The sequence below is a fragment of the Crotalus tigris genome, unplaced genomic scaffold, assembly GCF_016545835.1.
Source record: "Crotalus tigris isolate CLP2741 ecotype Arizona unplaced genomic scaffold, ASM1654583v1 scf7180000017765.3138416, whole genome shotgun sequence".
Lineage (NCBI taxonomy): Eukaryota > Metazoa > Chordata > Lepidosauria > Squamata > Viperidae > Crotalus > Crotalus tigris.
This window is the reverse complement of record NW_024096620.1, coordinates 1,456,676-1,471,138: the sequence shown is the minus strand read 5'-3', so window position 1 is coordinate 1,471,138 and position 14,463 is coordinate 1,456,676. Positions and strand designations below refer to the sequence as shown.

Genomic DNA, 14,463 nt, shown 5'->3' with positions numbered 1-14,463 from the left:
CAGATTTCCCTGAAATCTTGGAGATTGAAGTCCACACTTCTGAATGGAAATGCCTGGATTATAAATAGTTTTCACTTAAGAACCATAAGTGAATCCAAAATTTTGTTTGTAATTCATTGCGATGTTAAGTGGTTACTAGGTGATTGACTCGATTTTATAATCATTTTTATGATAGTCACAAAGTGAGTCAGTAAGGTCATAAAATAATCACACAGTGGTTAAGCAAGACATGTGGTCATTAAGCAAATCCTTTTTTCCAAATGGTCATTTACCAAAAATAATACAAATTTTATTTGAATCTGATAATTATTCAGATTTTTTTTTTAAAAAAAAAAACAACAATTGTTGCTAGTACAGAACTGCACACCTGAATGCCTGCCACAGACTTCCTGTTTTCTAGGGGGGAGGGGGGAAGGTGCAAGAAACAAAAATACTATCCTAGCTCTATCTATTGGCAGAGATATCTAGTCTGTTCTTTGCCAAACATTGCTCTAAACCACTGTCCTACAGTAATCTATCCCTTTGACCAATACTCGTACTTCAATTCTCCACATTCTCCTTTCATCATGGTTTTTGCTGAGAATCCTGGGAATTAGTTCTACATCGAAACTCCTAAGTTGGGGAAAAGTTGTGCGAAGTTGAATATATACAAATTTGGGGATTTGGTCTTATTATAGCAAAATGTTGTAACTCCTTTGAGAATCAATTGACTTTAAGAGGAGAGAATAGATATTTTTTTAAAAAAATACAGAGTAAAATATTGTGTATGTTTAATGCTACTCTTGGGAAAAGACTGGGAAACAGATAACATGAAAATACTTTTATGTAAAAGTTTTAAATGGTATAGTGGTCTTTTTTTCTAGTAGGTTGCAAAATGTAAATGTCAGTTAGATTTTTTTTTTACACTAAGCAAAATTCCTGAAACAACTGTCAGAAAATGAAATATTACTCTTCAATCCTATTTAGGATAGATGTAAATCAGTTATATTTCTAGAATTACTATTAATATTTATCATATTATATCATATTTAAGACATTATGGAAAGTTTCACGCAAGGTGCAATTTAAAAGGTAACATATATCAAAACATGCAAAATATGTGGGAACTTCCAGCTTGCCATCCATTTTTCAGATTGGTTTCAGATTGGTGCTATATTAATTGCCAATCTGTGAGTAAGCAAAAAGTTAGTCTAAGAGAAACTAACTTGCATGCATATGCATCGCAACAAGGAAATGAATGAAATTCATTTGTTGAGACAGCACAATTACCCTGATGATGCTAGAGGTCATCTGATACAGCTCAAGTGTGCTGGCCAAAACTCTTGACCTAAAGAAATAACACCACAATCTTATGACAAATAAAACCTAACTGTCTAAATAGATTTATCATATATAAATTTCTCTTGAATTCAAAGTCTGGATTATGAATTCTAGCAAAAATTAAAAAAGAAAACTTTGAAATAGGCACTCGTTCTTTATTCCTTTCTCTGCATTTTTGTCTCAATAGGATGACAATAAAAACAAGGTATCATTCATATATATTTATAAACAGCAGATAACTTACAGCTACTAGACATTCTTCAACAAAATGCGTTAACATATGAGGTCGGATGGTGACCATAATATCCCTGAAGTCAATGGCTGTGACTCTTCCAGCTTGAGAATTATCTCGTTGCACAAATGCTTGCTTTGCATGTTCCAACTGTATTTCCTATAAAACATAAAAAAATAATTAAATATCATCTCTATCTCTGTTATATTCTGCCTCTTTAATTTATCTTAGTAAAGACTTGCATAGGTCTTTAAAAAGCAGAACTTCATTACACCAAGAGTCAAGAACTTCCTTCCATCTATTGCTGAGCTACAATTCTTAAGTAACTTGCAACATTGATTATTTCAACTGCTGGGATTTTACCCTGTTGTCCTTTAGAAGACATTTACTCCTTTATCATCTATATGTTGTGCTTAATTCTGCAAACAGCTTGAAAATCTGATCTGTACTAGATATACAATCTGTCTCATAGCAGGAAGTTGTTCAAAGTTTATTAAAGCTTACAAAATAGTATTTGTAGCAGGGGATTAATCAAAATGGTGATTGAGAGTGCAGATGAACATTTAAGTAGCACTTATTTTCAATCCCTTAAATCAAATGTGTTTTTTCCAAGGAAGACAACAGCTCCACAAGTCCAAGAAATAATACATTTTTAAAGAGAGCTGGAATCCCCCTTTCTATTCAAATCCAGATGTGGTAAGTATTGAGTCCTTGGTTAATGGCAATGACGGCGTGAGACATTCTGTGGTTTCAGGAACTCTTTATTGGTCTTCAGTAGCCCCCGTTACAACTCTGAGCAGAACAAACCTCTCAGCCTCTCTTAAAGACGATCCCTGGGCCAAAAAGCAACATTTAGGCGCGCAGCGCGCCTCGCGCATGTGTGCGAGCACTGGCGCCAGCCAGTCTGGTCCTGGGCAGCTTGCAACTGCCCGGGACCACTGCAACGTCCCGAGCCTGCCTTTGCAGGCTCAGGACACAACACCCCTCCCCCCCGGCTAAGACTACATGAATAATTACACGCGACCTCAACACGAGCATGGTGTGCCCACCCTTGCTCAATGGTACCATGCTATTGTTCTGGGGATTAATTCCCAGTGTCCCCTTTTCCGGCTTCCACAGAAACACCCTCTTACTGTTTCTGCTTTGCCAGCAGAGTTATAAAATCTTCGAAATATTTGGGAGAGCTCTTATCTCTCTGTGATTTCCGTAGGCCCTGATAATTCCCAGATACACCTTGTCCAGAGGAGGCTACAGGTTCACCCCCTTTCTCAGACCCTGGTGGCCCCCGTGGACCATGGCCCTCTGCCTGGCCTGCTTGCTTGCCCACCGGGCTCGTCAGACCAGGACTTTGCTCTCTCTCTAACCTGGTTGACCTGCCTAGTTGCAGGCGTTCTGGCCCCTCTAGAAGGCTGCCACTGTTGGCCAACTCTGAAGAGCCTCTCGAGCCCACACTGGACCTAGCATGAGGCTGCCTTCCACCACTCCCCAGTTCCATAGTAGGACTGTCTGTAATTTCAGTACTGTCCCAAAACTCAGTTGCCCCCTCCGTTGAACCAGAGGGTTCAGGATCTGGATTTGGCCCTTCTATCACTTCCCTGTGGAAGTGTCCTTTTCTGGGGACGGTGGCGAAGTTGGGCCAATTGTGTTGATTGTGTGCCAGCTCTCTTGCAATGTTTGAGTTATTAGGATGCTCCCGGTTATTCTCCCCGACTGGAGTGCTGAAAGGTGTAAGTGTGTAATGATTATACCCCCGGGGTGACTCCCTGGCTGGAGTATGCACTGTAGCCTGTGTGCTAGCTGGTTCCCCTGAATTCCTGTTCGGAACACTCGCGGAATCTTGTGATAGGCCATCTGTGGCCTCTCTGTTGGGGCCTGGTTGCTGCCAACACCCCTCCCTTTGCCCGTAGGGGTCCCCCTCCCCCCCCTGGAAAGGACCCAGGAGTCTCTGAAGGTAAGTCCAGTCTTGTACGCAGCTGGTCGATATGCCGTCGCAGGATACGACCGTTATCCAAGAAGACCTCGTAGGACAAAGGACCTGTAACCTTGCAAAGTAGAGCAGGAACCCACAAGTGACCTGGCCCGTAGTTACGGGTCCATACTGGGGCACCCACTTGTAATTGCCTCGATGCCCTGTGTTGTGTACCCCTAGGAGGCAATCTGTCCGGGTGCAACCGGTCAAGTTTAGTAGTCAGTTTGCGCCCCCAGCAAAGTTCAGCTGGGCTTCTTCCCATAGAAGTGGAAGGTGTAGTGCGGTAAGCAAGGAGGAAGTCAGCCAACCTGTGATGCCAGTCCCCATAGGTCAGTTTCTTTAAAGCATCCTTGGTGATGCGGACCATCCGTTCAGCCATCCCGTTAGTGGAAGGGTGGAAGGGCGCAGAGGTGGCGTGACAAATCATGTTGGCCTGTAAGAAAGCTTGGAATTCGGAAGAAGTGAATTGAGGGCCATTGTCAGACACCAAAACATCCGGAAGCCCATGTGCAGCAAAAGTCCCCCTCAGTACTTGGATAGTCTTTGCAGTGGTGGTGGAAGAGACAGGTACAACCTCAAGCCATTTTGAATAGCTATCAACCAGGACCAAGAAGAATTGACCCTGAAAGGGCCCAGCGTAATCGATGTGCACCCTAGACCATGGAGACTGTGTTTCTTCCCATCTATGCACAGGAGCCTGGGGCATTTCTGGGCGTGAGCGCTGACAAAGGTGGCAAGCGTGCACCTTAGCCTCAATTTCCTTGTCTAACCCAGGCCACCACAAATGGCTGCGCGCAAGCGCCTTCATTCGTACAATGCCAGGATGACCCTCGTGAAAGGAACCTAAGACCCTAGACCTCATTGAGGTAGGAATGACAACTCTGCTGCCCCACAGCAGACAACCCTGGAAGGTGGATAACTCGTTCCTTTTCAGCCAGAAACTCTGAAACTCAGTGCCTGGACAACTCTCTGGCCATCCAGACAAAACCCAGGATAAGACACGAGAGAGTGTGATTCAGCAGCCACATCCCTGGCGTTTAGAGGTGATTCAGGCAGTGCCTGAATTGAAAGGATGTTGATTGCCAGGGCCGGATCAGCCTCTACTACTTGTAAGGGTAATCTACTGAGGCCATCAGCATGGCCCATTTCTTTGCCAGGTTTGTGAATTAGAGAAAAGTCATAAGCTGACAGGAATATTGACCATCTGAGGATCCTGGGGGAGATGATGTGGGGGGTCTGTTTGTTAGTGGTAAACAACCCCAACAAAGGCTTATGATCAGTGTAGACGGTGAAATGTCTGCCATATAAAAAATCATGGAATTTTTTAATTCCAGCAACAACAGCTAAGGCCTCCCTGTCTATCTGGGCATAATTCCTTTCAGCAGAAGACAAGGTTCTGGAGTAATATGCAACAGGAACCTGAGTTCCATCTGGTCTGAGGTGACTGAGTACTGCTCCTACTCCATAAAGAGAAGCATCACAAGCGATGCACACAGGAAGAGTTTCATTGAAGAGCCGAGGTGGCGCAGCAGTTAGAGTGCAGTACTGCAGGCCACTTTAGCTGACTGTGTTCAGCAGGTCAGCGGTTCAAATCTCACCGGCTCAAGGTTGACTCAGCCTTCCATCCTTCCGGGGTAGGTAAAATGAGGACCCAGATTGTTGGGGGCAATGTAAATATATATATACATTGCTTACTGGTGTACACCGCTTAGAGAGTGCTTGCACTTAAAGCGGTATATAAGTCTCATAAATAAATAAATAAATAAATAAATAAATAAATAAATAAATTGAAGTGTGCAAGCACATTGTTGGACGTTAGTAAGGCCTTAACCTTATTGAAGCTTGCTTCTTGTGCCTGTGACCACTGCCACACTGCCTGTTTGTCCAGAAGCCTATGAAGTGGTTCAGCTACATTAGCCTTGTTAGGAATGAATGAATTATAAAAATTCAAGAGTCCCAGAAAAGCTTGCAGTTCAGCTTTGGACTTAGGTCTAGGAGCTTGCATGATAGCTTTTAATTTGGACTCAGCAGGATGAATCCCATTGGCATCAATTTTGAATCCCAGGAAATCTGTAGAAGGCACCCCAATTTTACATTTGTCCTTTTTAAGCTTGAGTCCTGTTTTCCGAAACCGCAGCAGGACAGCCCTCAATCTCTCAGCTAGATTTTGGGTGGAGTCTCCAGCAATTAAGACATCATCAAAATAGGGGCAAACCCCTGGTATACCCCTCAAAGTATTTTCCATTACACTTTGGAAAATTCCAGGAGCCACGTTTACTCCAAATTGTAGTCTCTTGACTTTGAATGCCCCCCTATGAGTTACAATGGTTTGTGCTACAGCAGCAGCTTCATCAACAGGCAGCTGTTGATAAGCCTGTGCTAAGTCAAGCTTTGCAAAAACACGCCCCCCCCCCTTGAGGGAGGCCAGAATATGGCTGACTACAGGTACAGGATAGGCATGTTGTTGCAATGCCTTATTGAGAGTGCATTTGTAATCTGCACAGATGTGAATATCCCCATAAGCCTTAAGAGGCGTGACTATGGGAGTTTCCCAAGGACTGGAGTCAACAGGTTCTAAGATTCCTTGCTGAATTAATTTGTCCAATTCAGCATCAATTTTCCCTTTTAAAACAAAAGATACCCTTCTTGCCTTTACTCTGATAGGAGTGACAGTAGGGTCCAACTTCAAAGAGACTGGGGGCCCTTTGTATGTGCCCAGCTGTGGGCTGAAAACATCTGCAAATTCTTTGCAGACTTCCTGTAAATCTACTGTTTGCATGCTATTGAGCCCTGTAACTTGTATTCCCAAGGCCTCAAACCAATCGAGTCCTATGAGACTCGTGCGCTCACCCCCCCACTATCAATACATCTAATGGACCTTCAAAATCCTTATACTGTACGTTAAGGGTGGCCTCCCCCTTAACACACACTTTGGAGTTTTGAAAGTCTGTTAGCACTATATTAGAGGGCCTAAGCTTGGCCTGAAAACCACTACCAGAACAAATCTTTCTGAATGTGTGAATGGAGATAATTGAAAGTGCAGACCCAGTGTCTAGTTCCATGACCAATGGAACCCCTTGCAATTTCACCTTAAGTGACAGTTTCTTTTTGAGTGGCTTGTGTGTGCCTGTCCTATAAATGCTTCTTCGTGAAGCACAGAAACCCACCCTGTTTTGGCTGGGGACCCTGGTACCTTTCAGGCGCAATTCTTCTCGGGGTTGTACCTTCTGATGGCCCAGACACACAGCTGCTATGTGGCCTTGCTTCCCACATGCTCTACAGATTGCAGAACGGAACTTGCGGTCGGTCCTCTTGTGGCGACCTCCACACCCGAAACACTTGGGTACAGGTGAAGCCTTTTCTTTGCCTTCCCTCTGCTTCCCTTCTTTGGTTGGGTAGAAATGATCTACTTCTTCATCAGGTTCCTCTTCCGAGCTTCCTTGGACTCCCTCGTGGTGCACGAAAACAGCTTCTGGAGTACTTCTGATAGGCCTCATATTCTTGATTGCCCCACTTGCTGCCTCTTCTGCAGTAACCTCTCTCAAGGCATCTTGGAACAATATATCCTCTTTAGCAAAAAGTCTTTGCTGCACATCTCTGTTTCTCAGCCCACATACAAATCTGTCTCTCAGTCTTTCCTCTAAGTCTTTAAATTCACAATGTTTAGCTGCTCTTCTTAATGCAGCAATGTACTCTTTAGCTGACTCACCAGCCCATTGATCCCTCTGTTCAAAAGTATGTCTCCATGCAATAACAGACAACTTGGGCTGAAAATGCTCTTTTAATAATTTCTTTAAATCTGTGTAGGTAACAGATTCAAGAGGTGCAGGGGCTACTAAATTTTCAGCGATTTCAAATGCATCTTGACCACAAACACACAGTAGGGTGGCGGCCTTTAAGCCATCTTCTCTTACTTGATTAACTCTGAAATAATTTTCTGCTCGGGCCACATAAGACTCCCATCTATCTGGATGTGTAACATCAAACTCAGAAAGTTTCCCTATCTTTGCCATCTTCAATAAAACAGGAAGGGTCTATCAGCCAGCTTACCTCCAACGAAGCTGTATTGGCAGGCAGTTGCTGAATTTAACGCCGTTTCCTCGCTGTCTCAGGACTCCAGGGTAAGCTTACAACTTTTGTGTAATTGTAAGGCAATCCCACCTTCGTCGCCAGTGTTGAGTCCTCGGTTAATGGTAATGACGGCGCGAGACATTCTGTGGTTTCAGGAACTTTTTATTGGTCTTCAGTAGCCCCCGTTACAACTCTGAGCAGAACAAACTTCTCAGCCTCTCTTAAAGACGATCCCCGGGCCAAAAAGCAACATTTAGGCACACAGCGCGCCTCACGCATGAGCACGAGCGCTGGCGCCAGCCAGTCTGGTCCCGGGCAGCTTGCAACTGCCCAGGACCATTGCAACGTCCCGAGCCTACCTTTGCAGGCTCAGGACACAACAGTAAGTACTTTTATTTTCCTTACAGAGCTGAACTTCATTGAAGTTACATCTTGTAAATTAATACCCATGTAATAATCCTTAAAACTCCTGTGTTTGCTTTTATTTGTCAATATCAGCCAGTCTGTAGTTTTATTATAAATTAAAGCAGATAGAATAGAACAGAACAGAACAGAACAGAATAATAACTTTATTGTCACTTTGAATGTACACAAATTGGCGTACATTGAAATGAAATTTCTTTGCATTCAGCTCTCAAAGGGTCACTACCTCTGATATACACTACATAAATATGACAAAAATAAATAAATAAACACAGAGTTATGCATATACCCACATATATTATATGACACAGAAAAACAACAGTCTTGTTTGGGTTATGTATACATGTGCATGGCTAGAAAAACGAATCTTGCGAGTTTACTAGACAGATGGCATAGGGAACAAAGCTATTACAGAATTGGGTAGTCCTGTTAGAAATACTTCAAAACCTTCCACCAGAGGGGAGCAACAGAAACAGAACATAAGTGGGTGAGTGGGGTCCCTAAGGCTTTCAGGATGCTGTTTATAAGTGCTGCACATAGCACTTATAAACAGCATCCTGAATACCAAGGAGCGAGCTTCCTATGATCTACTCAGCTGTCCTTACCATTCTCTGTGTGGACTTTCTATTTTTCATATTATGTATGTCATATTATGTATTATTTCATATTATGTATCCCAAAGTGCTATGTTCCATGAGTAAAGCATCACTTACAGAATAGTGATATAACCTAATGCAAGCAATGATCCATTCTGAGGCTGTATTTTATTTAGATTTATTGATATTTGAGGAAATCCATGATGCAATAAATACAGTAAAATTCACTCAGTCTTGTTCTACAGAAAATAACAAAAGATACAAATGATAAAATATTAAATATTTTAAATAATATTAAAATTAGCAACCAATGCAAAAAAAAAATCTCATTTTTACCATTTAAGATGCAAGATATATTCACTAAAGTCTAAATTAGCAAGATTTTAGCAAGACGTTCAGCGCTATCTGCTTCCCACTAAAACCAATAAATCCAGCCTAGCAGGATTAAGCCCAAGGAATCAAAATATATCAGTAACCATTGTCATTAAGGTATTTATGATATCCCCATAGCACAGAAGGAACTTAATCTGTATTTTTCTTTTTATGAACAAAAGCAAAATGGAAATAATGTCAAAAATCCATAAAATTCAAATATTTACACCACCTCACTAGATTTTGGGACTGCTTAGCAAATTGTTTTGGGATCCTCATATAATTTTAGAACATCATGCAACATTGCCAATCCTGGTAATCCAGTCCTGATGAGCTCGAGCTTGACGCAGCCTTCCAATGTCTATAAAATGAGGATCCAGATCGTTGGGAGCAATATGCAAAATTGGGGGCAATATGCAAATAATACTGACATTGTAAACTGCTCAGAAGGTGCTATAAAGCACTATGGGGCAGTATATAAGTCTAAGTGCTATTGCTGTTGCTATTATTTTATGACTTTTAAAAATATTTCCAAATATATGCTTTTATAATTCCATTCTGGAATGCTTGTTGATGATAATGATATTTGTCAATATGAACTACCATGTTTCCCCAAAAGTAAGACCGGATCTTATTTTCGTGGTAGGCCTTTCCTCACCTCCGGCACCGACAGCCCCACCCAGCTGGGGCCGAAGTTCTTCAGCTGCATTTGGGCCTCATTTTGCAGTCAGGCTTTTCAGAAGGCTTAAGCAGCCGAGTACCGAGCTATGGATTCAATCCATAGCTTGTTGCTCGGCTGCTGAGATCTTGCAGAACCGAACTATGGGTTGAATCCATACTTCGGTTCTTGGCTGCATAGGCCTTCCGGAAAACCCTGTGACTGAGAAATGCAGGCCTGGCTGCAGAAGAAGAAATGGACCAGCAAGGAGAGGTCTGGCTGCAAGGTAAGCGGGTGTGGGGCAGATGGGACAGGTCCACACCCCCACTCCTGCCCTAGCTTTTTATTTAGGTATGTGCCTCAGGGCTTATTTTTGCGATATTAGTAAGGTGACCAACTTTTTTACAACAAAAAGGAGGACACGAATAAATTGAAGAAAAAAATATCGTAAATAAAAGAAACATTGTATTTATTGCAACAATAATACAGAATACACTATAATATGATAGATGCATAATAAAAACCATTTCTAACAATAACATTTTATATTGTAATTATGCTTACATGCCTATTAATTATTTAAATGAGTACTTTTCCATTGAATGAATTTTTTTGTCAATGTATCATCTTCTAACAATATATTGGAAATATCTGAACAAGAAATATCCTTCATATTGAATTTTACGGCAAGTGCTGCAGCTAGAGTATCAACATTCAATCTCGATTTCTCACTTGTCCAAAAATCTACATGGCTGGATTGCACAGGAGTGGGTGGCGGAGGCAGGTGTTGTGAGCCAGGCACTCCAGGACGGCCAAGTATGTGCGCAGGGTGAGGTGGTGGCAGTGCAGGTCAGCACTGTGTAGACCACCAGCTGGCGCAGCCCATGAAATGTCAACTGCCCGCCGCGCCCCCGCCCATAGCTGCCCCGCCAGCACCGCTGCCCTGCCATGGAGAGCCAGCCCCGCGGCTCGCAAAGCACCAGTCGAGCCAGCTCTGGCCCTCCAGCTGCCCCCCAGCACCACCGCCTTAGAGCTGGCCACGCAGCTTGCAAAGGCAAAGCACCAGCCGCGCCAGCTCCGGCCCTGCAGCCACCCCCCAAGCTGTCCCCCAGCACCACCACTCACCCTGCGCATCCCTGTAGAGCTGGCCCCGCAGCTTGCAAAGGCAAAGCACCAGCTGTGCTGGCTCCAGCCCTGCAGCTGCCCCCCCAGCTGCCCCCCAGCACCACCGCCCACCCTGCGCATCCCCGTAGAGCCAGCCCTGCAGCTCGCAAAGCACCAACCGCGCTGGCTCCGGCCCTGCAGCCACCCCCCAGCCGCCCCCAGCACCACCGTCTACCCTGTGCATCCCTGTGTAGAACTGAACAAGGAAGATCAAGAGAAACTTACCGCTCCAGTCTCCTCCGGCTATCTGCAGAACTAAGTAGGAGATGATGTAGTTGGGTAGCAGTGAGGGGTGCAAAGTTCCTGCAACTTGCATATGCAAAGTTTGCCACCCGGGTGTTTTGGCGCGCTCAGCAGCAATTCCTATTGGCTTTCGAAAGCCAATGGGGGAGTAGCACAGCTCAGGCAAAAGTTGAAAAAAAACATCAAAAAAAGGTCCCGGAACGCCTTCTGAGCGTTCTATGAGGGAAAAAAAGCCCTGCAGATAAGTCTTCAAATATAGAAAAAGAGGACATTTAGGAGGACATTTTCGAGGGAGGACTGTCCTCCCAAAAGGAGGACGGTATATGGAAAAGGAGGACATTTAGGAGGACACTTTTTAAGGGAGGACAGAACTCAAAAAAGGAGAACTGTCCTTGCAAAAGGAGGACAGTTGGTCACCTTAATATTAGGCCCACCCCCCAAAATCAAGCTAGGGCTTATTGTTGGTGTAGGCCTTACTTTCGGGAAAACACGGTAATAACATGTAGCAATGGAAATAGTTGTTCTGAGTCAATTAGCTATGCTAATCAATTAAAATATCAGATATGACTGAATTTAATTCTTCATGCTTGGACAGTGTAATGGCTTTTTGAACTATAGCAAGAAAAGGGAAGAATTTGCACATAGATGGTGCCCCAGTTCCTGTTGTTAACAGTAAATACATTTTAAATAAGCACTTATTGTGCCTTTTAGGTATAGTATTCAAACTGTGAACATCAAAGAATGAAGCTATTTTTAAAATCATGTAGAAGGATTACATCATCTGCAATTGAGAGAACATTTGTCAAGCTTTTAGAAGCAGTTTTCTTTTTTCCCCTCTTTTCTTTTTTTTTCTTTTATCTTTTTTTGCAATGCCAGCTTAAGCTATACTTCACTGACTTCACTTACACCTACTTTTTTGTACATTGCAGGAAACATCACATAGCAATGGCAGGAATTAAAGGATATTAGGAATAGTTAATAAGGCTTCTTTGAGTTTCCGATTAAATCATCCTAGCAAAGTTCTTATTTTGCTTACTGAGTTGGAGTAGCTGATTTATTTTAACCACTTTTTCTAGCTTTGATAGTTTCCCTTGCTGGATAAGGCAGGCGGTGTCATTTTTGACACTTAAAGAAACAGTGCTTACTCAATTTGCCTAGCATAATGATTAAACTTGCAAGATTATACATTATATTGCTTTGCTTAGGGTAGTAGATTTTTTGTTAATATTACCAATCTCTATTTGAAAATTCTATCTGCACTTTTCCATTTGTACATGTGATTTCAATGAGCCTGATAGGTAGGCAAAAATGATAACTATTAACAACCCAATGAGTTACATAATTGGGATAGGCCTCTCTTGATCAGAATATATCCAATAACTCATACCATTTTTGTTTTAAGATGTTTTATAGTAAGAAAAATGCTAACAATTAAGTACTTTGCCCTTCATTGACTATATTATAGAGCCTTATTTTTTCTTACACAAGACATAAAGACCAACAGCTCTACTGTGATCATAAGTTTTGGAAGTAATTGTTTCATCTGTTCCTCCTGAACACCCTATTTCCATCTTCAATCGCCATTATTAGACTAGAAATATAGAAAAATATAATTGTTTTATTTTCTTTATCTTTTCTATTCACTTCTCCTTCTGTATTTATGTCTTCTTACATGAAAATTAGGGACATGGGGAACACATTTATTATTATACATACTAGTCTGGCGAACCTTTTAGAGACCGAGTGCTCAAAAATTGACCCCGCCCCCACTTCACCTCCTGCCCCGCCCCTGCTTGCTCCCCATCCCCTGCCCTGCCTGCTCACAGGACCACTCAGCACCTCCAGGGCCCGTTGCAGATCGCCCAGGCAACCCAGCAGCACTATGGCGGCCACACCCTCTGCCGCGCCCTGCAACCTCAACTGCACGATGGGGTGTGAGGGCAGAGTCTTGTTTACGCTGCCTGGCTGCCATGCCCTTCACTGCGCTGTTCCATGTAGGCCACGCTCGAGGGCGAGTCTCCTTCAGGGGGCTGCTGGAGAGGAGGGGGTCGTGGGAGGAGAAGTCTGGGACAACAGCATGTGTGTCCACAGAGAGGGTGCCGCCTCTGGCACCCATGCCATAGGTTCGCCACCACTGTCATAGGCTGATGTATAACTATAATGTAAGTGCTTTAAATAAACAAAATAGGTTTTATTTTAATAATTTAGATTGGCAAAAAGCATAAATTTTATGCTTTTACAATTAATGGAATGAAAGCATAAGAATATTTGTTATAAACATTGAAAAGGAGACATCCTTTTCTTTTATAGCCACAAAAGGTTAGATGTTCATCTAAAATTAGATTTTAAGAATTGGATAAATGAATACATTTGTGTAAACCATTTTGAAGTTTCTAAATGTAACAACTATCCTATCCCCCTGGAGACACTGTTTGTCTTTTCAAGGGGATGAGTAAAACACCAGGTTGATTTTCTGTAGCTAATACTATTTGATTGATGTTATTTATTTGCAGGTCAAATTACCTGCAACGTAAACAATGACATAAGTGCATATATATGCTTCTGTCAATTGAGAAAGCCATCTCTTTCATCAGTGTCTTGCTGCCCCAAAATGTAAAATACGTTTTAACTGGTAGATGAAATATAACAGACTTCCAGACTGGGGCTATGCTAAACAGCAAGTGATTGGATGTGGCCCACACGATTGTCCTGGAAATGACTAGAGTCTGGCCCCTGCCACCTTGGTGCCGACCCAGCCCAGGCGAGCACTTGTCCAGAGTGCATGTACAGGAGGAGGCAAGCGCACGTGAGCTGGTGGAGCCCAATAACTGTCGGGCCGTAGCAGAGGCCGTCTGGGTTACCTGCAACAACGAAGCCTCCACTCCCTGAATGGTGTCCGAGAGGCCCGACATTCAGCATGGCTGGCGCGCATGCGCAAGAGCCGCTCCGACGCCCAGCTGGTCCTGCTGGAGCCGCACATGCGCAAATGTTACTCCGAATAGCACAGCACATGCGCAGGTGGCGAAAACAACGAAATCTGCGCAATCCTTGTACGTGGACACTAGGCTGAGGCTGTCTTCACTAATAGAGACTACTAGGCTGCCGAAGCGTCGGGAAGCCGTCGAAGCGTCGGGAAGCGTCGGGAGGCGGCAGCTGCAGGTCTGGATGATCGGATGGATGGCCATATAGGGGGTGTTGGGCGGTCCGGAAGAGGGTGGTGGTGCATGGGTGGTAGCGTGGGTGTGGGCTAGGCGGGGTCTTTGTAAATTGTATAAAGGAGCCATGAATGTAATGGTTGTCAGTGCTGACTTTAATTCGTTACTTCACTGGAATAAACTGGAAGTTCTTCGTTCCTGACGTGGTGATTTTGTATCAGCTGATTGTGTAGTCAAGACGAGGCAACAGTAAGTCAGCA

The 14,463-nt window shown here is 43.4% G+C and overlaps 1 protein-coding gene across 3 annotated transcripts in view; it reads right to left on the bottom strand.

Moving 5' to 3' along the window:
- The window catches only part of SLC25A13 (solute carrier family 25 member 13), a 167,827-nt gene that overhangs the window by 72,208 nt on the left and 81,156 nt on the right, over positions 1–14,463 (bottom strand). For all 3 annotated transcript variants that reach the window (XM_039341459.1, XM_039341458.1, XM_039341460.1), the window contains one exon: positions 1,565–1,711. In XM_039341459.1, coding sequence (XP_039197393.1) covers positions 1,565–1,711 — 147 coding nt within the window. The remainder of the gene's footprint in view (positions 1–1,564; positions 1,712–14,463) is intronic.